Genomic DNA, 23,625 nt, shown 5'->3' on the forward strand with positions numbered 1-23,625 from the left:
TATCTGCAGCCTCCTTCCCAGTACTTGATTCAGTGTACCCGCACCCTGAGAGCCTAGCCCAACACTGTCCTCACCCTGTACCAATTGCTAATCTCTTTCTCTCCTTCTAGGGTTCCCTGGGCCTTCCAGGTCCCCCTGGGAGAGATGGCAGTAAAGGCATGAGAGTAAGTTCTATTCCCATTGCTCTGGCCTTCACCAAGAACCTAAACGGAATAGGCTGTGGGTTCTCTGCGTCTCTTTTCCTTCTCTATCTGCAACCGGGTATGATAGGTCTCAGGTCCTGATTTGTAAGAATCCCATAAGTTCACAATTGACAGTACATTAGGATAAAAGGTCTGAGGTCCTGGACAACCAGGAGAGAAAGGGGAGTTCTTTGTGTCCCTGGACTCTTGGTCCCCTCCAGGTGGTCACACTCCTTCTCCATGAAGATGGACGTCACCGGGACTCCAATTACTATGCTTCCTCCCTTCCCTTTGTTTTGTGGACCTCTGATGGTAGGAGCAAGTGGGAGTGGAGACAGCATGGGTGGTGAGGATCAGATCCTTTGCTTATAGAAAAGCACCAGAGGGCAGCCTGGGACCCTCCCGCATCGTTTCATGATGAGTTCTGAGCTGCCGGGGATGGGTTCTCTGTGTGTCCCCGGGATGAGTTCTCCATGTGTCTTTGGCTGCTCTGGTGTGTCCTGAGGGCTCTGACCATATGCTAATTTGTATGCACAGGGGGAGCCAGGAGAGCTGGGGGAGCCCGGGCTGCCTGGAGAGGTGGGCATGCGGGTAAGTGTCGCTGTGAGCTGTGCTCTCCTTATGCTCCTAGGGGACAGGTCCTGATGTAAAATGAGGCCCTGTGAGTACAGATGAGATGCTCAAATGTTTCCTGCCTCCCCTTCTCACTCAACACAAATATCTGTGTGTCTAGCCACATATAATCTCTCCTAAATTCTCAAAAACTGAATCATGTAATTGGCAATTTACCTTTTTATTTAACAAGTGATTTGAGACCTCCTTCCAAACCCACCCAGAGAGCCCACAGCCCACCTGTAGTGTCCCGTGACACAGAAGGCTTTGTAATTTGTGTAACCTTTCCCCTACTCATAGCTCTGAGGTTTCTTTCTTTTTTATTTTACTGTATTTTATATTATTTATTTTTTGTTCTTTTTAGTAATACATGACAGTAGAATCTATTTTTATATATTTATAATTTCATTTGTTTTCCTCTAACATCGATGAAGCAGTCAAGCATGCACATGTGCGTGTTTCTCCTCAAGTCATATATATTTTCATTGCAGTAGGAGACACCACAAAAGTTGGGATACCGTTAGCTAAGGAAATGCACATTTTTTAGTAAATTTTTATAGATATTTCCAAACTACTTGTTCAGAGGCAGCAGTGATGGATGGTGTGGGCAGCAGAGGAGCCTCCAGGCTCTACAGACTTCCTCCAGGCTCTTTGTGGAACTCTTCAGGGTGTACCCACTCTGGGGCAAATGTGAATGAGAGCCACAGGAATCAGCTGTGCTTCTGCAAAAGACGTAATTGTGTCCAGGCCAGATCTCAGAAGGCAGAGGGATGTGGGGCAAGTGGAAATGGAAATTGCTGCATCTGGGCTCAGGGGGCACGCCAGAGCTGTTGCTTGACGTCTGGCCGATCTGGGTGTGAGCATGGCTCCATCAGTAGGGGAGAGGAAGCTGAGGTCCAGGGCTGTCTCCTGGAGAGGTGGTTCAGGCAGTGCAGGCAACTCTTGGGATGCAAACCTGTGGATCTTTGTACCAAACAGGGTCACTGACTGAGCAGCTCTTATCTGTTGTTTTTATCTCTAAAACTTTTCTTTGTGAATGCTTTTCTGCAGGGTCCCCAAGGACCATCTGGACTTCCGGGACCTCCTGGGCAAGTTGGAGCTCCTGTAAGTAAAGGTTCCTGTCTGGGAGGGATGCTGTCTCTGCCCATCAATCAGGAGCCAGGCTCTCTGGCCAGTGCCTCACTGAATCTGCATGATGAGGACTTGCTGTTGGCACATAGTGATGCCCAAGAAGCATCGGTCTCTCTTCTTTTAGACCAGAATTTCTTAAATGCTGTGGTACATAAGAATCACCTGGGGGATAGGTTTAAACACATTCCTGAGACCCCCATTCCAAGGTTCAAAAACAGGATAGAGCCCAGGGGTTTCTGACACTTGGTTGAAAGAAGCCACTTTCACCCACCCGTCCAGTTTGCCCCTCCTGGAAGGTAGTGAAGTCTATTGGATTTCCAGTCCCTAGACCAGTGCCAGTCACAGGTGCAGAGTCTCCAGTGGGTAAAGGAGTGGAGAGTGGGTGACTATGGCATAGAAGGGCACCGTGGCTTCTTGAGCTTCAACCCTTTCTTCATTCTCATTAAAAATGGTTGAGATTGGCAGCAGTGTAGAAAGTCACTTTCAGGCAAAGCAGCTTGCTCAGCCTCCTGGGCACTCAGGACCTCCCATCTCAGTCTGCACAGCCCAAATATTTAGATGGGATCAAAATAGAATCCATGTCCACTAATTCCCAGACCCAGGTGTCCCTGAAGACCCTCTGCCCTTTAGAAGAGTGTCTTGTGGCTCTGATGCTTTGCTCTTCAGTACAAATGCACAAATTATTCCTGGAATCAATGGGAAGTTCTGGGATGTGTCTATCATGTTTAACACTCTTCCCATGGAATGCCCAAGGGTCCCTTCTTCAAGAAAGGAGAGAAGAGGGAGGAACCACACAAGGAGTTCATAGCACAGGGCCCTGCTGCTACTCTACAGGAGGCGCCAGTGCAGCAACTCTCTCCCTCGGGCAGGAGCAGGGATGTGTGTAAAAGGCCCCAGAGTCTCCAATTCAAAGAGGGGCCCCTTTCTGGAATCCATGGCACAGTGGAATTGCAGGCTTCAGGTGGAAGGGTCTGACTCTGAAACCACATTTCTGCCCTTGGCCAGGTGAGCTCAGAGGTTCCGGTCTATAGCCATGAGAACTGGTTAGCCCAGACCAGGAGAACAGCCCCACTGGCTCCCCTCCACCCTGGAAATGGCCTGGTTCAGTGGCCCCGGCCCAAGGAGGAACCCGGGCCGCTGTGTGGCATTAGCAGGACTACACTGCTACACAGGGTCTTCACCACCTCCCTCTTCTGCACCCTGAGCTGGAAGCTCCCAGGAGGTTCTCCAGAGGCCTCAGGGGTCTAGCCCAGAGAAGCAGGCTGTGGTGGTGTCACTGCTCTTACCTCCGCAGGGTCTCCAAGGAGAACGAGGGGAAAGAGGACCTCGAGGAGAAAAGGTACGTGCAGGCTGTGCTGATCATCCACAGCACTCTCCACCCTCCAGCAGGAGCAGGTGCTGGGACTGTCCACGCTTGGCGTGTGTATGTGTGTGCAGGTATGTTTGTGCACATGACATGTGTGTGCACATACGGGTGTGCATGTGTGGTGAGGACCAGTGCGGTGCAGTGTCAATGTCCCGCCCTCAAGGTAAGCTGTGCTGAAGGCTGTGTCTCCGTCCCTGCAGGCCTAGCATCCTCTCCAAGAGACAGAGGTCAGGGCTTCCAGACAGAGTCCTGGCTTGAGGCTTGGAAGGTCCTGGTTATTGCCATGGACTGGCATCTGACCTAGCAGGTTATATAACTTCTCTGCTCCTCAGTTACCTTGAAGTGAAGAAATGGGGGGTTTGTGGTGCCATTGATGAACAGGTCCCTGGGCACTCAGTCTTGGCACCCACTGAGTGTTAGGTACAGGCCACGTCCAGAGAGGACTGAGACACAGGCGCTGCCCTTAGGGGTCCAAGAGCTTAGGGGGCAGAACAGATACTTACAAAGTCAACACAATGCAGGGCCACAGGTGCACAGTGTTAAGAGTAGACCCCGGAACATAGATGGCCCTCAGTGTCTGAAGAATCTATGAATGAATAGTAGACAACTCCATGAAATCCTGTCTCAAGACCAGGTCCCTGATAAAAAGAGCCAGGGGTGAATCAAAGGTGTAGAAACGCAAGTGGAGGGCAGTAGTCTGGATGGAGCCAAGTTTGTTCAGACAAGAGGCAGCTACATTTGGAAGAGATGCAAACCCCCAGAACCGCCAGGACCTTGGCCTTTAGACCAGGTCCAATACCAGCATGGGGCCTCAAAAGAGAAGCCCAGAAACCCTGACCAGCTGGGAAGGCAGCCACCCCTGAGAGGCCAAGGTTGTGGTTTCTCCACTTACTAGAGGCCTGGGGCTGAGCCGGCCTGGAGAGAGGGGCATCCAAGAATCCTCAGGCAGGAGCAGTCACTTCAGGGCCCACAGAGGTCCTGTTCATGGGGCCCTCGGGTGCTTCACCTGGGGTCAGTGTTCCAACATACACCCCAGCTCCAGCTGATGTGGGTTCAGGTCTCCCAGTGCTGATACAAATGTGAAAAGGAAATCTTAAAAAACAGTCCTCCTGCGAGGCCTCCACTGCTCTTGATTTGTAGACCCGAGGAGTCTTGGCATCTGTCAGCTCATCTACACAGGAGGCTGGTACTCACAGGGGCACCTGCTGGTGCTACAGTGTCTTCTGCCTCATGAGAGAATATTGAGGAGATCCTGAAATAAATTAAAAATTACCTATTAGGTGTTTATGTTTTTAATGTGCCATAAAGGATCCAAAAACGTCTAAGCATGACTTTTGACCTAGGGAGCCTTCAGTCTGACTAGAAATGTGTGGGAAGTTGGATTTAGTCACCCATCCATTAATCCATCCACTCTTTCCTTCATTCATACACCACCCCCCAGCAGTGCCTGCCTCAAGTATCCCCTTGACCCTCCGACTCTGGGCCCATGCATGGCCCCCTCCCAGGTCTTCCTGGGCTCCGGGCCTGCCCAGAGCTTCCTCCTCTGTGCTTCTAGAAGCTGTGCAGTTTCACCCGACTGCTGTGGTTGCTTGTGTCCTACACACACGTGAGTTCTCAGCTTCTTGAGCAGGACACTCATGCCTCCTGCATCTCGGGTCTTCACTGGCTGAGGCAGCACTTGGTGCAAAGCATCTGGTCAGTTCTCATCTCGGGGACACACTGGTATGGCACTGGGTGTGAGCTGGGATGCTGTGGGACCCACGATCAAGCTCGGATGGCAGAGGGCCTTGAGCGCCAGTGTAGTGTGAACTTTGGAGGCGTGCGGTGTGGGTGCAGATGGTTTATTTTGGAGTGCAGGCTGAGATGAAGGCACAGGTCTGGATGAAGCAGCAGACAGGAAGCTGTGTCATGGTATCTAGGACATGTCACAGAGACCGAGCGCCCATGAGGGCTCAGGTGGGCCCAGGCCACCATCTGAACTGTGGTCTCAGAGTGCCCCGGGTGCTATGGCTTCAGTTCTGAGGATGGTGAGACCAGCTTTCCCAGAAAATGAAGACTGGCCAGCCGAGGGGTGACTGTGGCCTTGTGAGGGGAAGCCTGCCGCTGACAGCTGGACTGCCCTGAGCTGCCTCAGTTTCCTCATCTACAGAATGGAAGTATTAACGTCCTCCGTGTAGCTTGTGGGAAGGTCGGATGAGATAACAGACGTGTCCAGCTCGTAATGGATGGTCCATAAACACCTGCTTCCGTTCCCACCTGTGCTTTAGAGAAACCCAGCTGTACATGATTCAGAGCTTTGTTTCTGCCAAAACACTGTTTGGAAACAGTAGCCTTTCCATGAGGTGTTGGGCAGCCTCTCCAGCAAGCTCTTAGCATCTTGTTTGCATTAAGACTTTGTCTAGTCAACAAAAGCTGCAGTCCTCTGGACATCCCAGACCTGTAACAGACTGGAGAAGCCTGGCGCCCTCTCCTTATTGTACAGCGGGGGAAGCTGAGGTGGTGTATTCCTGATGCCATGTGTTCTGTGAGAAGAAGAACAAGTTGTAGAAGCCCCTCGTCCCAGCCTTTCTTTCCCCTGTGTGGTAGACCAGGCCTGAAGCACTGGAACATGGTGGGATGTTCCCCTGGACTCCCTCCCTAGGTGGCCCACAGCCCTTTCTGCTGAAGTCAGTGTGGGGAAGCTCAAGAAGTGGAGGGCACCTCCAAGCCATGTCCAGGGGAGAAGGTTCAGTTAGTGCCTCTAACAGCCTGAGTCCCTCCAGTGTGTAGCATCTCCGTGGTGTGGGTCAGCCCTGCAGTGATTCTGGAGACTATGTTTGGACCCCGGCTCTGGACTCTGTCTGTGGGCAGCATAACCTTTGGAGAGCCATGTAACCTCGAGGCTCAAGTTTCCTCCATGCAGAAGTTTAGAGTATCTACCTCATGAGACTGCACCAGGATTAGATGAGTTAACTTCTCTAACAAGCTGAGCAGGGTCCTGGGCAGCGCGCCCTGAGTACAGAGGGTGAGAGGAGAGACAGACACAGAGAAGCGGGGAGGGCGAGCTGTGCATTCTGCTAGCTCAGCTTTGGGTGTGATTTCTGCCCCTTTCACTGATGTGCCTGGGGACTTGGGCACCTCCATTTCTCCATCTGCCAAACAAGAAGCCAGGGCTCCATGCTGCCCTGGGCCCTTTTCCAGTTCTTATATTTGATGGGTACTTAAAGTAGTCTATGTTCTCGGGAACCTCTCTGACTCTTACATCAGCAAGAAGGAAGTTTCAGTCTTCCCTTGAGACAGGCCCTTCTAGCTGCTGGGCCATGTCCCAGCACAGTCTTAGCCAAGAGTCACCACCCATCCACCAGTGTGGGTGTTCACTGTGATGTGGGAGGCAGCCCTGCTTCTGGGGCTTTTCAGAAGATGTCTGTGTGGACACAGGTCGGGAAAGGTTCTTAGGTGAGAGTAGTTCCTGGTGTTGAGGGACAGTGAAGCCCAGAGGCCGTCAGGGGCTGCTGAGTCCTGTTGGTTGGCAGACAGTGAGATGCATCTGGTGGGGACATAGAGGAGTCCACTCACTAAAGATCCTGGGAATTGGCCATTGTCAACCACAGTTTTGTCTGGAAAACCAGGTGCCCTGACAACTAAGGGTGGCTCTGGGCATTGGGAGCATGTACTGGGTGCTGAGTCCTGTATGTGCTTAGGCCCAGGGGTAGTGGAAATAGACCAGGGGCTAAGGGTCAGGAGGCCCTGACTCTATTTATGCCAACTGCACAAAGTGGTTTCTTCTCCCCGTCCTAAATTTCCTCATCAGTTGCTGGGGCTCCAGCCTGCCACCTTTAGAGTTTGGAAGAAGAGAAGGAGCAATAACAGATGTGGAATCATCAGAGAGGAAACGCAGACAGCTCTCCTCTCCTTCTCCTCAGATCTCCTGCGATGAACCAGTGTTTTAAATCTATATATACAATAGAGCTTGAAAACAGAAATGTGTACATCGGCCTACTAGATATATCGAGTGACTTTTGGAAGAGAACATGTACATGAGTGCATTGTCACAGATGCAAGGTGAGAGGAAGTCCAGCTGTGGAGCTAAGAGAGGATCTGGGACATCTCCCAAGGTCAAATCCATGGCTGCAGGTGGTCCTGGGGGAGTTGTCAGCAGTTGCCCTGGGAAGCGAGTTGGGCAGCTCTTTCCTGTCCCTCGCCCCCAGATTAAGGGACAGAACCATATCCCGGGCAGCCAGTGGTCCCCAGGAGGAATGGGAAGGCCAAATTCAAGGAGGTGACCTTGAAGCTGAGCCTGAGGGGAGCTGACAACCAGCAGCGTGTCTGCTGGGCTCAGTGAAGTGTCAGCATAGGCACAGATCCACCTTGGAGCATCGGCCTTTCTTCATCATCTGAGATCTTATGGCCAGCTGGAAGGACACTTGGTGAGGACATGAAGCCCTGACCTAGGTCCACTCATGGGACAGGCCAATATCTGTGAACACTGTCTCAATGAAACCAGTGCAAATCTGGGAGAAAAATGTTGCTGCTCCTGGACTGTCCTCAGGAAGCAAGTGCTTCAGGTGTACCATCTCCTGTCTTAGTCACAGGTGTCTTTGAGGAAAGGATTATCCTCACTCCTATGAAACATCATGAACTAACAGTCTCAGAGAGGTAAAGAAACTTGCCCAAGTTACACAGCTAGTGCGATTAAGGGAGCTCTGGGTGGAGGCATGGCCAGCTGCAGTCAGTTCTTAGATGTGTTCCAAGCAGGGGAACGTGGTGGATGTTCATCTGGGTGTACTGGATGGAGGAATAATGCATGGAATGTGCGTGTGGTTTTTGCAACTGCATTGCAAATCCCACACATGTATCACAGGCAGACCCAGATGACAAGGAGGGTTTGCAGCTCACAGAAGCTACATGGTCATCCCTGGGTCACAGATTTGGGAACTGAAAAGGACACAAGTGTCTGATTTTTCTGACCCTTCACCTCTATTCCTTGACACTCTCTGGGGCTGTGTGTATGTGTGTGTGTGTATCTGTGTGCTCATGTGCATTTGGCCTTCCTGTGCTGAGAAGTACCTGATGGAGGGTGGAGCTGAGCATGCTGGGACACTTTCCATGACAGTGACCACAGCGGTGTCTATTCAGCTGCTGCCTGGTGATCACATGCTTGTAATTCATTTTTTAATTGTCCTTATTTTTCCAGGGCGAGCGAGGCCTGGATGGATTCCCAGGAAAGCCAGGGGAAACAGGAGAGCAGGTGGGTAGGTGCTCGGGATGGTGGTGTCTGGGTTTTGCTAGAGGACAGAAATGATTGATATCAAACTCCAGAGGGCCTTGGTCCCTGGGCTTCCTTCCTGTCAGCTGAAGACAGCAGGAGGCTTAGTGACCAAACTCCAGTTGTGTGACCCTCGTTGACTCTACAGCAGAGCTGGAGGGTCCCAGTGAATAGACTACTTTAAGTCAATTGTATGTTGAGTAGCATGACGTGTTGCCATGAATGCGAAGACTATGGATGACATGCTCATGTCCCAAGTGACATGCATGTCCAGGGATTGCGCTCTAATCTTGTCCATAGAGTACAAGATTAGAAATGCTCGGCAAGATGAACTGGGTGAATCAATCAGGAAGCATAGCTACAGGGGAATGATATGAATCCATGGAAATTGTGCAGAACCCTCATGTGCTGGCCCGGGCAGTCTGTCAGATACATGGTTAATGGGGAAAGTGCATCGAGGACTTACAACACACAGCATCTCTCTGGTTGTAAAACAAGATGGTTGCCCCTGGAAAGGACGGTGGCAGGTGGATAGGGTGGGAAGGAAAATTTTATGCACTTATGCATGTGAATGTATGATATATTCCAAAAAATTTTATGCACTTTTGCATGTGAATGTAAAATATATTCCAAAAGTAATTAAATTTAAATATTCTTAAAAATAAAAGTTAAGTAAAATTGTACATTCATTTTGAGGACTATTAGAAAGATGCTTATCATATTGAATGTATGATTTAACATAATTATTAGTCAATTAATATATTTATGTAAATAAAAAATAGTTCAGAAAGTATGTAAATTAACTGTACTCAATATATAAATTAATTATAGTAAGTATATCAATTTTATCATACTTAAATCTCATGATAGTTAATCCCATCACCCAGAAATAATATCTGGATTTATATTTCTTGTCATTTAACAAATTGAGATTGCATTTTTCTTATATCTTGCTCTCCTTTCATTGACATTATATGGTAAACACATAACCATTTCTTAAATATTTGCCCAAGGTAACACCCAAGTGGCATATTAAAAATACCCACGGTGTGCTGCTTCTGTGCCAGCACACCTGGCTCTCGATAGCTGGGAACACCCACTTGGTGATGGCTGAGAGAGGAGGCCCCTTCCCAAGAGAACCTTAAAAACACAAAGAAACCACAGGCTATGGTAGAGGGTGGGCTGGGGAGCGGAGGGAGGGCACCTTCTCTCTGATTCCCTGGGGGACTCCTTGTGGGTGAGTGGGCTCCGTTCATCTTTGCTAAAGGTGAGAGAGCTTGTGTGTGCAGCCTTGAGTGTGTCTCCATGTCATTAGGACAGAAATCCCCATTAGTAAGTGAACACTGCTTGTCCAGCTGCCCCCGGATCCCTCCTTGCTTCTCCGAGGAGCCTGACCTGAGGACTCCCAGTGTGGGTCTCCTGGAGCCTCTCACCTCTCCCCTCTATGGGGATTTTCTGGGGTATTTTTTCTACTCTGGGGATTGAGCCCAGGGCCTCATGCATGCCAGGCAGGTGTTAACCACTGAGCCACATTCCCAGCCCTTTTTATTTTGAGACAGGGGGTCACACTAAATTTCCTAGGCTGCCTCCAACTTGTGACCCTTCTGCCTCAGGTGTGCACTGCTGTGCCAGGCTCCCAGAGGAGATTTGCTTGCTGTGGCTTTGGTTCTGGCCACTTCTGAAAGGGGACATTGTGTTGGGGCACTGACGAGGAGGCAGGCTCTGCCTTCATCCTCGGAGGGCCTCAGTTTCCCTGTGGCATTAGCTGGTCCTGGCCTTCCCTCTTCACTTGAGCATGGAGACCCAGCCAATTTTCAGACCTCTAAGGATTCCCAAAGAGCTCCATCAGACTTGGCCCTCTGTAATGCCTGGGCCCGGGGCAGAGGAGTGATTTGCTCCTCCTGCCTCTCTCCCAGATTCCTTCTGCCGTGTCCCCTGCCGACTGCAGCACCACACTGCAGTGGTTTGAAAGAGGGAGAGGTGGACATGAAGATCTAGGTTATTGGAGAAAGAGCTTCCTAGCAGGAAGCCCAGTCCAGAAAGTCTGTTGTGGGGGACCTTGGCTTCTGGGGAAAAACAAGCCACAGGTTCAGAGGCGCAACTGCCGACCCTTTCCTTCTCCCCCTCCACCTGCATAGCCCAGTGCCTGTCATAACCCAACTTTGCTTTCTTTCCTCCAGGGCAGACCTGGCCCTCCTGGTGTGGCGGGACCCCAGGGAGAGAAGGTAAGCCAGGCCAGGGGCTGTAGCACCAGCTCCTGAGTCAGCAGATGTGTGAACTTCCCCTTGATCAAATCAGGATGGGGGAGGGGATGGGGTGGGAGAGTCCTGTGAACAAGGTGGGTACAGAGGAAGCAGGAGTTTGGGCATCAGGACCTCAGCTAGCAAGACACTGCTGGCTATCACATTTAAGTAGTTTTCCTTTCTTTAGGAATAAATATCCATTGAAAAACAAACAAACAAACAAACGAAAAGCCCCCTATTATATGACATTTAGATGTATTAAAATCTTTTACTACTTAAAATGCTTCTAGACTAAGATAGGCTATGAATAAACACAACTAGTGATCTTTACAAACTCCTTGTCCTCTTTCTTCTCCTTCTTTTCTTTTCTCTCCTCTACAACATTTCACATTTTTTTAAAATCAGAATAAGAGTCTTGAGAATATACTAGGCCTTTAGTAAATAAAATAAAGGTTGTATCCTATTATACGGGTTCTCTCTCTCTCTCTCTCTCTCTCTGTGTGTGTGTGTGTGTGTGTGTCTCTCTCTCTCTCTCGCTCTCTCTCTCAAGCATTTTGGAGAGGAGAGCAAAGTCTTTTTATTTATTTACTATTTTTAATGTAGTGCTGAGGATCAAACCCAGTGCCTCACATGTGCAAGGCAAGTGCTCTACCACTGAGCCCCAGCCCCATCCCACATGTCATCCCTTTTAGAACACTTTCCAACAAGGCTTAACCAAGCAAATTTGCTGCTTAGGATTTCTGTATCTCAAGTAAAATGCCTGCATGTAAAAGTTTGTTGTCAATTTTGCATGCTTATAAGAATGCTGTGAACGTGACTCTCCTGAGCACTGGAGCTAAACACGAGGATGAAGGAGAAGCTCATGCTCCGGGATAAGACCCAGGCCTGTGTGGGTGCAGGCTAGAGAAAGGCAGGGCGAAGGCTGTGGGGAGCAGGGTTTAGTGCTGCTGAGATGAGGTCAAGTAGCTTTGCTTCTCAGAGGGACCCAGGCAGGGCTCAGGTAACATCATCTTGGGGCAGCCCAGTTCCTGGAGTGTGGTCTCAAGAAGTAGACAGGGTATGCACCATAAATAAATAAATAAATAAATAAATAGGAAGCACTGCCTAAAGAGGCCTCAGCTGAGAATTCTAGCAACTCCCAACTCACTCACCTGGGCTTCCATTCAGGTGCATTAATTATTCTCTCACCTTCTCATGGTCTCTAGAGTTGAAATTGACATGGTTGGGTTATTTTGGCATCAAGATTTTAATACATTCTTGCAGTGTTTTGATAGGAGATGCTGAATCCTAAAATTAGCTGCCAAGACTCTGGGTAAAAGGAAAAGTTTATGCTCCTAAGCTATGTGCAGGAACATTAGCTCTGAGCAGCCTCCCTGCTTTAGCTATAGGGCACTGGAGTAATGGGATAATGATTTTTGTATTGCCATAGTTGACAGATGTTCCCCAAGTGGAACCAAGATTTAGCTCATGCCCTGGCGAATCTGGTCAGGTTACCTGCTTATTAAAAAGGAGGAGTCATGAAGCAAGTCTTTTGTGTTCAATGACAAAGAAAGTGGACAGAGTCATCACAGCATTTTCTTGCTCTTTTATCTGATAACTGTTTATTGAATGCTGACCGTGTGCTAACTGTGAACTTGACACAAGGACATGGCAAAAGATATGGTCACTGCTCTCACCGTAGTGCCTGCTGTGTGCAAGTGCTCACTGAGTCGGAAGTTTCTAGCAGCAAATAGCTGTGACAAACCCTGAGGTGTTCATGGGATGCCAGCCAGATCTAAGCATTGGGCTGAATGTGCACAAAAGACAAAATGAGACTCCTGTCTTCTAGAAGCCTGTGGACTAGACATAGAGATAAGAATCAGACACAGACGCTTCAAAAATATTGTAGGGAGGCAGGAAGTCCAGGCATGGTGACCCTAGATGTGATAGAACATGGACAAGGTCCACTGGGCTTGCGGGAGTGAGCAAGGACCCTGAGGGGGCAGCAGCGGAAGGTGGCAGCAAGTCGCTGAGTTGAAACGCTTGTTGTTTCTACACAGGGAGATGTGGGACCTGCGGGACCTCCTGGTGTGCCCGGCTCTGTGGTGAGTGCCCAGCAGTGGGTGGGAATCATGCACTCAGGTGCTGATGGACCCAGGGCCCTGCAAGAGTCCTCGTCTCTGAGCATGAGGCAGAACTCTTCTGATGCTGCCAGTTGGGTGGAAAATCTTCAACACCAAAAGCCAGAGAAAAGGCAGAAGCCACTTCATTATTGTGTGTGTGTGTGTGTGTGTGTGTGTGTGCGCGCGCGCGCGTTTGCGTGCGCGTGCGCGTTTGTGTGCGTGCATGCTCTTAATGGAACCTAGAGAGGTTGACTATTGCTGAGAAAATGCCAGCACCTTTGCTAACGCCTGTCTGTCCCTCAGGTGCAGAGAGAAGGCCTGAAGGGAGAGCAGGTAAGTGGATGTGGGTCCTCCTGTTGTGGGGACTTAAGGAGGAGCAGAAGTAGGAAAGGCCACAACCCTACAGTTGGGCTCAGGCACAGCCTTCCCACGTCCAGTTGGCTTTCTGGAGTACAGATGCCTGCACCCATGCCTCTGGGTCCCTGTTGGGAGCTCAAGAAATAAACTCTAGTCGGGGAAAGACCATGGGTGGTGGTATCCCTGGTCATGTGGAGAAGGAAGTTGAACTAACACATGGCTTGTGTTTCTAGGGAGCTCCGGGACCAAGAGGTCACCAGGGCCCACCTGGACCCCCAGGAGCTCCGGTAAGCCATCCCTCCAACCCAGGGTGACTCTGAGCACTCTAGGCCTGGGCAATGATAGTCCCCCCATTATGAGCACGGCCGTCTCAGAGGCCTTTGCCTCACCATGGTGGAGCTGATCTCATCATTCCAGGAGGAAATGCTGTGCGAGGTGAGACCTCGGGCTACAGCGCACGCAGGAGCCAGGTGTGGAACTGCCGCAGAATTCCAAGCAGGCTGTCCCCAGGGCCCTCACTCCAAAATAAGGCTGTGACTGGGGCTGTCAGGGTTCTAGTTTCCCAGAGTTCTAGATAAAACAGAAGGCACTCAAGTGCATCACCTCACGCAGGTTTACTCCCCCAGGTTTCTGATTGGTGCTGATGAGGCGGCACCCTGTGATTTCCTCTCTGTTAAGAACATAACTGTGTAAATTAGCTATTTGGGGGGAGGCCACTCTAGGGGGAGCCCATGATTGTTTGTGCTGTAAGTTCAGATACTCAGGATGGCCAATGAGAACACAGTGAACACCAGGGGGCCCAGTTTTACAGTTGTCCCTCCTGGCAACGGGTTGCTGCTGCTGCTAAGTTGCTCTCTGAAGGAGATAAAGCAACTCTCATTTTTATGTGGTGGATGAGATTCATAATGAATTACTGAGGCCCAGGCAGCATCAGATACATGTGTATGGTTTTGCTGGGATAAAACTAGAAGAAACAGATGATTTTCCATCCCAGTATCATTAGAAGAATTTCATATAAAAAATCATGGACAAACTAAGCTACTTCTTGTCTCTGTGATGTCCCCAGGCTCAGATTCCCACTGGGGAGGACTGCATGGGGCACCTTCACCTACAGCCACGCCTCTCCAGTCTGTAAGGCTGCACTGTTCCCTCCCATCCTTTTCGAATGAAGGCATTGGTGCTTGCTCAAAGTCATATCGCTTTTGCGAGGCAAAACAGAACTTGGAATCAGTAATCTTGGAATGTGATCTTGGAATCTTGGAATCTGCCTGACTAGCTGGCCCCCACGCCCTTTCATCACTGAGAGCTCATTATGCAGGACCTAGGAAGGTCTTGAGCCTCCCTAGGTTCAAACACCAGAAGAGCACAACCAATCCTGCTGCCCAGAAGAGCTGTCCATGGTCCTGCAGTTGTGTTAAGGCCCCGTGCTGCTGATAGAGTTGGATTTAGTTCAATCATAGCATTGGTGCTGAAATGCCTATGGACAGAGTTCATGAAGCCAGTGACCTCGCTAAAGCCTTTATTAAAGGGAACAGTATGGAGAGGTCCAAGACTGAGGTTCATACGGCCAGGATCAACTCCCCTCCATCTCTAAGTCCACAGGGTTATTACTTAACACATGTTTTAGAATGATGGCCCCACAACATTCTTGGGGGCATTAAAGTGGGGCCTGAATGCAGAGTGAGCTTGTAAAGAGCAGGATGACTTTGGGGTGACTTGGGATTAGGAGCCAAAGCACTTGACTTCACATCCCTATTCTTCCACCATGGAGATTTTTGAATTTGGTACTGGGGTCTGATCTCGTTTGATCCCACTTGTTTCCTCTCTAATTTGGAAATCATCACCATCATCTCTTACATAGACATGCCATGAGTGTTAATAAACTATTGTGCAAAATCTTGCTCCATGAAGACTTAGCCCAGTGCTAATATGAGCTGTCATTTCTATCTTCTTTGGAATCCCATCAGACCCTGCCTTGGGGGCTTCTGCAGAGCACTTACCTTCTACATATTCACTGGATTGAATTGAACCAAGGAGCTGGCTTCAGTGACTCTGTTGAGAATGGAAAATTTTGAATTTGTGTTCAGCAATCCCAGAAAGAAGAAAATTTATCCTGTTCTCTAAATGGAAGCAGGGTGCCGCATTCTGCATCCAAATCCTGGCATCTTCTATTCTTTCTCCAGAGGAAACAGGCCTGATGGCTGGACCAGTCTCAGGCTGAGTGATTGAAAGGCCAGCTGGGCATATCAATGTCAGGCTTTTCTTGATGCTTAAAGCAAACTCATTCCTGCAGGGTTGCCTCACACTGTATGCCTCAAGCTCAGCAAAACTCTTGTGAGGAAGGAGATCCACATATTAAATTCCTGCAGCTTGGCCATTCATTTATCCATTTACATGGTGCTATTAAATGCAAAGACCTTGGACCTAAATACAGTTTGATCATGTAATTAGTTATGCAACACTTGACAATAATAACTGTTAGTATTATAACCATATTTGCTTAGGTGAGGAAATTGAAATGCAGAAAGAATGTTTCCAGCCAAAGTCCACCCAGAGGTGGTGAACCGGTACTGGAGCTCAGGGTCTGAGTTGTCCTCTGAGCCTCCACGCCTGGCTCCAGATGCTGTCATTCAGGGTGCCGCCAGAGGCTGTGCACAGCCTTAGAATCCATTCCTCTTGTGATCTTTACAGCTGCTCAATAGCTGGCTGTATTATCTCCATATCAGAGAAGAGATTACTGAGGTTCAACCATATCGAGGGTCTTATATGAGGTCATGCAACAGATACATAACAGGGTGAGGGGTCAGGATCTGAATTAGGTCAGTGTGCTACCCGCGCCCACAGTCAAGGTTCTCTGTCCAGCTGAAATTGACCTTTCCTAGATAATTTTATGCATGTGTCTGGGCTGTCATACTTTGCACGTCACTGTTGCCTGAGAATCAGCAAATCCAAGCTAGTTCTTTCTAAAACAGCAAGCCACGAGACATGGACACTGGGATTAGAGTTAGAAACTTGGATTCCAGAAAATTCTTCTGTGTGTGCTTAATGGAAATTGGTGATGCAAGCCATTTGAACCTTACTGTGCTCATCCATAAAATGTATACCATGGTGCTACATCTTCCTTATTAAGCATACTTAATTAGATCAAATAAGAGCAAAAGTAGATTGGAATGAAGGGGATGTCGTCTCCTTCCCACTCCATCAAGATGTGATAATATTTCCATATTCAGTGAGAGAGAGTGAGAGAGAGAGCGCATAATCCCTGCTGTTGAACCCTGCATTCACCATTGTCCCTCTCCCCCTTTTTTTCCATCCTGAAGGGTCTGATGGGTCCAGAAGGCAGGGGCGGACCCCCTGGTTTGCAAGGTCTCCGAGTAAGTACCTGTCTTCCCTTTCTGATGCTCCACCTTGCAACCCATCCCCCCATTTCATAAGTTCCATCGGAGGAGATGAATTCACTCCAGAAGCTTGGGATGAGTGTTGGAAGCCAAAGGAAGGTTTGGGCTCCGCTCACTGGCCTTTGGGAGATCTACCACACGCTCTGAATTGGGTTGGTCCCTGGGGACATGGAGATGGGTCTTGCCCTCTGCTGAGTGTCCAGCGTATAGAAACTGTAGTGCTGTGTGATTAGGGTTCCCTGGAAGAGAGAGGCCCAAAGTAGAGAGAGCACAGAGATGGGCAACCGACCCAGTCTGGGGATGGCCAGGGATGTTTGAAGGAGGTGATATCTGAGCTAAGTTTTGAAAAAAGACACAGAGAAAATAGGGGCAAAAAGGTAGAATCTGCCAACTCAGTGCAGCTACTTTAAGCAGATTCACATTGTTATCGTACATCATGTGGCTCGGCATTTGATTTAATCAAATTGAATTTAATTTAGCACTCATCTTCTTATCTAAATTGTGCACACCTAACAGGTTTTAGTTCACCAATAAGCTTGGCTTCTGACACAGTGTCGTAGGCTTAAGGAGGGCTGCAGAAGCACCTGTGGGTTAGATGCCCCCCTGGACACCCCACAGCCAACTAGACTGGGACCCAGACTGAGCTCTGTCTGCAGTTCCCAGTAGGTGCCTGGTGCGGAATAGGGAGGCAGCGCAGTTGTTAAACTAACCTTAAGCTCAGACCATTTTTGCTGATTCACATGGAAAAGTGTCTGTGGCTCCCACCCACCTGCAGATTGGACCTGCAGCTCCAGGAATAGTGAACTCACTGCCTTGGAGGTTTTCCTGCAGGGGCCAGGTGACCACTGATCCATGGGTGGGTGCACATCCTGACATATGGCAGAAGCAACCCTAGTCCCCTTTACAGCCCCTTTTAGCCTGCAGATTCTGCAGCTCAGGCAGGTGGATAGTGTTACACGTTTGCTGTGGATTGTCATTTCCCTCCCAACAAGGAGGGAGCTGGGCCACAGCTCTATATCCTCCATCCTGAAATTGGATAAACCTGCCCTTCTCACCCAACACAGACTCCAGCCTGTCCACTGAACTTAATTGTTTGATTTCCAAAGGATTCTGCCTCCTCTAAGTCTCTTGGATCTCCAGATTCTAGTGAGAACTTATTTTGGAATCTAGGTGAGCTTGTAGAAAAGTGTCTCAAAGGTACTTTAGGTGAAAGAGAAGAGTTCAGTTATCTCAAGCAGCAGACCTTGGGTATGCCACCTCCTATCAGTCAGTGAGGCTGTGAGGTGAGTTGCTTGCTCCTCTGGAGGGTGGAGGGCCCTGAACCTCCTGGGTGTGGAGCTCTGCCTCACTTCCCTGCAGCTTGCAACCCCTGCAAACCACCAGGTCTCTCCAAGCCCGAGGCCTCCTTGTTAGAGGGGAAAGGCATCCCCATGGCCATGTTGCCACGAGGCCCGGGATGGCGTGACCCCTGGTGGGCAGCAGACTGTGGCAGTGTCAAGGCCTTTGTACCCTCTACATCCTCATCTTTACACACCACGTGATCAGTGTTCATGGAACCTGACCTCATTTGTACTGACCTGTTGCAGTACTACTGTTCCTAATAGAGTACTAGGTGGTAGGTGTTTACCTGGAGATGCCCATGAACATTCTTTACGTCTTTACCTAATTTTCTTGTATGAAAGAGGAGAAGGAGCATTTTGCTGTCAGGCTCACACTTTCTTGGGCATGATTTCTTGCAACCTTCTGGGTGTGCTTCTGAGGAATGGCTGTGTCTCACCTGGGAGCGCTTTACTCCTAAGAGCCACACCAACCACAGATGCAGTGGGTGTCTGGCCTGGTCCCAGCCTAACAGCTCAGGGGCCATGGAAATGGGGCAGGTGCCCCAGGCCTGGAGATTTGAGGAATGAGAGTCAGGAAAGCAAGCCGGGTGGGGTGTGGTATTTGTTGAGTTCTGGTTATGTGCTGGTCCTCACCAGAGCCTCCGCAGGTGCAGGGCATGCCTGAGGGAACACAGCTCCTTGGTGGCCTCCCAGGGACTCCCGCCCAGGACTGTGTGTCCAAAGCCTGCCTGCCTCCTCCTGCTTTCTCTCCTTGTATGTGTGAGACATCAGCCAGCTCAGTGAGCTCTCGTGATTGCAGGTGCTCTCTGCTCCATGCTCTGGGAGTTCCTGAAATACCCAAGGGCTCCCCTGCCAGGCCTCACAGTGGGCTCAGAAGCTTGCTCTCCATGCATTGCGGCCTGACAGGTGTTCTGGTGTTCAGAGGGGTAGCAGGGCTGGGTTCCAGGTGGTGCGGGGAGAAGGCACCACCAGGGGTGGGGGCGGCCTCCAGGAGCCAGTGGGCTTGTGGAGGAGTCAGTGGGATGTGGAAGTGGACACAGGAAGTGGGCCTGAGGGGGCTCTGCACACTTGCTCACCCCGCAGCTCTGCTGTACTTCATCTGCAGTGTGGGGCACAGCGCTGTAAGAGGGCCGTGGCCAAAGCTTCTCCTTCGTGCCAGGCCAGCCCTGAGTGGGGCACTCAGCTGACCCTCTTCCTTTCCTTTTGGTGTGGCTCTTCTCCATTCTCACCTTCACTAGTTTATCCTTTTCCTTCCCTGTCCTTTCCCTTCTCCTATGCCCTTCCTTCCAAGTTCATCCAACCTGCAAATAGCACCCCAGTGGGCTTCTCCAGCACTGACCGGGGACCAGACGTGTCTTAAGCAGCTGGGTAGTTCAGCGAGGATGGGCCGTGCCCTGATGATGGTGGTGCCCTGCAGGCAGTGGAGGAGAGACATCATAACCCGCATGCAAGTAGGTGATGCAGGCAGGCCGCGTCGAGAACGTTGCACTTAACCCAGCTCTCGGGAGATGAGGGTGCAGGCTGGCATGACAGCCAGGTTGGGACACCAGGTAGAGGGAGCAGCTTGAGCTAAGGGCCTGGGGCAGGGGAAGATGAAGTCAAAGAAATGAGGAAAAGAAGCCTCGCGGGCTGTTGTAAAGACTGAAGGAATTGTGAGTCAATTGCTTACACTCAATGTATTTTGTTATGAAAAAAAATCACAGGCAGAAGTAGGAAGAGGAGTTCACTGGACCTCCATATGCCCAGTACCCACTTCAATACTCTGAAGCCTTAGGGGTGATGTTTTATTTACACCAGCACTCACTTCTACCCACCACTGGATTAGTTGGAAGCAATTCCAAAAGGCACATTATTTTGTTTCTAAATATTTCAGTCCATCATCTCTAAAAGATAAAGGATTTTAAGAGAAACAAAACAATGAGGCCATTATCCCTCCTAAATCTGTGAAAACTCTGGCTTGAAGTTTCATCAAATATTTATCTGCTGTTCAACGTGCTGCTGTCTCATGCATTCCTGGCTGCAGTTTGCTCGCTGCGGACTTCTGAAAACTGCAGTGGCGGGCTGGCTTACATTCCAAACACATCCATTTGTCTTCTGTGCCGAGAATATAGATTACAAGGAGCAGGGAGACCAGTCCTGGGTTCCCATGGTGATGGAATGGGAAAGGTGGCAGCTTAGGCCAGGGATGGGGACAGGAAAAGCAGACGGCTTCTGAGCACTCACCCTGGTCCAGATCACCCACCGGGAGTGGGAGAAGACTGAGAAAAAGGCGGAAGCCATATCCTGAAATGCCAGCCCCTGGCAGAGGACTGGCCCAAGCTGCTTCTAGGCAGGCCAGTAATGGCATTGACACTGGGGATAGAGGGGGCAGAGGGGCTCCTGCCTCTCCTGCTTCCTTTGTGAATTGCAGATGATGACCAAGGGAGGGGGGTCTTTGAGGCTCCTGGTCCTCCAGCAGCTCCGAGTGATTCTCTGATTTGGACCCTGCTCTGTCCTGCAGACATTGCTAGCTCAGCACCTGCAGTGATGGAGGAAGGAGAGTAGGAGCTAATTGTGATGTTGTGGGCTTGGAAGCCGCTTCCGGTTCTGTCATCTTCTGGCTGAGTCAGGAAAACCCAAGACAGAATGACTTATTCAAAAATTATATCTCTGCTTCCCTTGTCATGACCTGTCATTTCCTCCTCATCAATTTCAATTGAAACATTACTCGGAAGAGCTCCCGAGTGCTGCTGCACACACTCAGGCTGCTGAAAGGCAAGACACCAGACAATGACAAGGTACAGACACGTGTGAATTGAGAAGCAGAGGCTAAAGCACCGGGTGGGGAAAGGAATTCAGGCCTCTCTTTTAGAGATTAGTAACAGGCGGACGCTATAATCCTTGGCAAGGTAAATCCATTCATTTTGGACAAAGCTAGTATTTTTCCACAATGACACAACAAAGGGGGAGAATTGGAAGCTAGGTGCCCTCTGCACCATCCAGCAGAAGAGCAGAAAGTGCCCACCCAGCTGGAGGGGGGTGGGCAAAGGGCTCCCTGCCTCAGGGGTTGCCTTTCCCTTTCCGAGATGAGAACCCGCCCGGCTTGTCTGAGCTAGACAGCAAGCACAGTCACTTAGCTGAAGTGAGAGATACTGCAGATGCATCTGAATTGGAATGTTCCAGCAGAGGAGCCAGCTTGGCTGCAGGCCGCTCCGGCACTCGGACACTCCAAGCCTCCGAGAGAGTCACTTTCCAAAGATGTAGTCACCCTTGTCGTCCACTCCAGATGCCAGAGTTGTCTGTCACTTCAGCCCCTTCTCATTTTCTGCAGAGGGCTTGACTGATATTTTTCATATTTGAGAATTTGTTTCCTTTTTCTCCATTAGAATGTGAGACCATAAAAGAAAGGATGTTCTCTTTTTTATTTAGATATCCTCGTTAAGGAAAAGAGGGCCTAACGTGTAAAACACAAAGTTCTATATATACATACAATATATGTGAAATATGGAAACATACAATTTGCATAAACATCTAATGACACATTAATAAGCATCTCAGCAAGATGAATGCATGAAGCATGGATTGAGATCTCTGGGTACCAATGTAATTGAGTGGCACGAGGAAAAGGACAGGACCCTAAACTGGAATCTGGTCACCTGGTTCTGATCTTGGACAAGAAATGTCCCTTTCAGTGAAGACAGCATGAGCCTTGCTCTGTGGGGCAGAGTCCTGGGTGACATAGCTGAGATATCATTTTCATATCCTATTTTCTCTTCTCTGGGTCAAAAAGAAAAAGAAAAAGAAAAAGAAAAAGTCTTGTTTAAGAAAATCCTAGATTGTCAGGCATTTCAACTTCACGTCAAGTTTGGCATGTCCATACTACAGACTCGTCATGACAGAAGGGGTTCTTGAGACTCTCAAGGAGAGACTCAATGTCCAGAAAGATGTCATGGCCTCTCAAGGTCAGTGCAGCCTCCTTCTTCACATTAGCTTGGGAGTGTCTTCTGTTCCTCTGATCATTTTCTCTGTATCTGGTCCCTCCAAACTTGTCTTGTCCAATGTGGCGCCTCTTCTTACTAAACCGCGACGGCTCCCTCCTCCTCGCGCTGTCCTGGGCTGTGTCGCCGGGGTGAGAACATACCTTGGAAGGGGACTCCATCTTGGCAGGCGTGAAGCTTGTGTGAGGTAGAAAGGAATGACGATTGCTTCAGGGCAGGCCCCTACTGAGGCATCCTTGTGGAGATTGCCTTGGAGAGAGCTGGGACCCTTAATAACCAACTGTGCCACCCTGTGGGCTGCCCTGGACACGTCACTTTAGTCTCTGGTGACTTCGAGTGGAGGGCTCGTGCTGCCCGCAGCCCTGATCTCCCACAGGTTTGGGGGAGAAGACAGCAGTCTTGGCAGGGGCGGCCTGGTTTGCATTTGTTTTACTTTTCCATTTTTAAAACCTTTCCTCTGCCTTTTCCTGCTCTGCCAGATGGTAACAGCATTGTTTGGATCACAGGCTCCTGTTTGATTCAGTCCAGGGCCTGGAGCCAGGGTTTCTGTCAGGACACCCTAGGTTTTTCCTGAGCACCTGGTTCTATCTTCAACCGGTAGAAAATAATCACGTTTGACATTTGGAGGCATGGAGAAGAGGAACTGAGCTCGAGACCATACGGAGCACATTAGAATGATGCACACAACCAATCCTTTTATCTGTTAATGGCCCCTCAAATGGCTGTGTTAACTCATCCTGCCTGGGAAGCGGTTGCTGTTCTGAATTTATAGGTTTCCCTCCTCTCCACGGGCAGACGGGCAGCCTTGGAAATACCAGTCCTGCTCAGCATCCTGGCATTCAAAATGCCTTGGAAAATCTGCCCTGGTGATAAACTGCAAACACTTATCCAGATATTGTCCTGGGTAGAAATTTAAAAGAGAAGAAAAATGACAAGGTACAGACCTATTGTTAGTAAAACAGCTCTTTATTGCAGCAGAACTTGTCCTTGTCGGCACTTCTCAAATCCCTACCATCAGTTATGGATCAAAAATGCAGAAATGACACAGCTGCTACTGCAACTCCACTGCCAAAACTACCACAAGAACACCACTTCCACACTGCCAGTGTTGCAACCACCACCATTAACACCACCATCACCACCACCATCACCACCATCACCACTAACACCACAATCATCACCACCATCACCACTAACACCACAATCATCACCACCATCACCACCACCACCATCACCATTACCATCACCACCATCACCACCACCACTATCACCATTACCATCACCACTAATACCATAATCATCACCACCATCACCACCACCAGCATCACTATCACCATCAACATTATCACCATCACCACCATCACTACCACCATCACCATCATCACTACCATCACCATACCATTACCATCACCATCACCACTACCATCACCATTATCACCACTACCATCACCATTATCATCTCTACCATCACCACCACCATCATTGGTGAAGAACACAGAGAATCCCTCCGAGTATGTTGAGTAGCCAAGTCTATAGAATCACTGGGAACTTTGTACTCTACAGCTGGTGATTCTAACTTGTTGGCACTTAGGTGGCACCCGGGAATCCGTATCTCAAGTATGATTGTTTTCCCATTTTGGGCTGCTACTTACTGTTGGGGCTTCATTGGAGG

General features: G+C 49.5%; 1 protein-coding gene across 1 annotated transcript in view; it reads left to right on the forward strand.

Moving 5' to 3' along the window:
- Positions 1 to 23,625, forward strand: part of Col22a1 (collagen type XXII alpha 1 chain) — a 208,304-nt gene that overhangs the window by 62,982 nt on the left and 121,697 nt on the right. Inside the window, exons 12-21 of the mRNA XM_071602419.1 lie at positions 111 to 164; positions 720 to 773; positions 1,845 to 1,898; positions 3,220 to 3,264; positions 8,465 to 8,518; positions 10,717 to 10,761; positions 12,819 to 12,863; positions 13,185 to 13,214; positions 13,472 to 13,525; positions 16,559 to 16,612. Coding sequence (XP_071458520.1) covers positions 111 to 164; positions 720 to 773; positions 1,845 to 1,898; positions 3,220 to 3,264; positions 8,465 to 8,518; positions 10,717 to 10,761; positions 12,819 to 12,863; positions 13,185 to 13,214; positions 13,472 to 13,525; positions 16,559 to 16,612 — 489 coding nt within the window. The remainder of the gene's footprint in view (positions 1 to 110; positions 165 to 719; positions 774 to 1,844; positions 1,899 to 3,219; positions 3,265 to 8,464; positions 8,519 to 10,716; positions 10,762 to 12,818; positions 12,864 to 13,184; positions 13,215 to 13,471; positions 13,526 to 16,558; positions 16,613 to 23,625) is intronic.

Source organism: Marmota flaviventris, chromosome 15, assembly GCF_047511675.1.
Source record: "Marmota flaviventris isolate mMarFla1 chromosome 15, mMarFla1.hap1, whole genome shotgun sequence".
Classification (NCBI taxonomy): domain Eukaryota; kingdom Metazoa; phylum Chordata; class Mammalia; order Rodentia; family Sciuridae; genus Marmota; species Marmota flaviventris.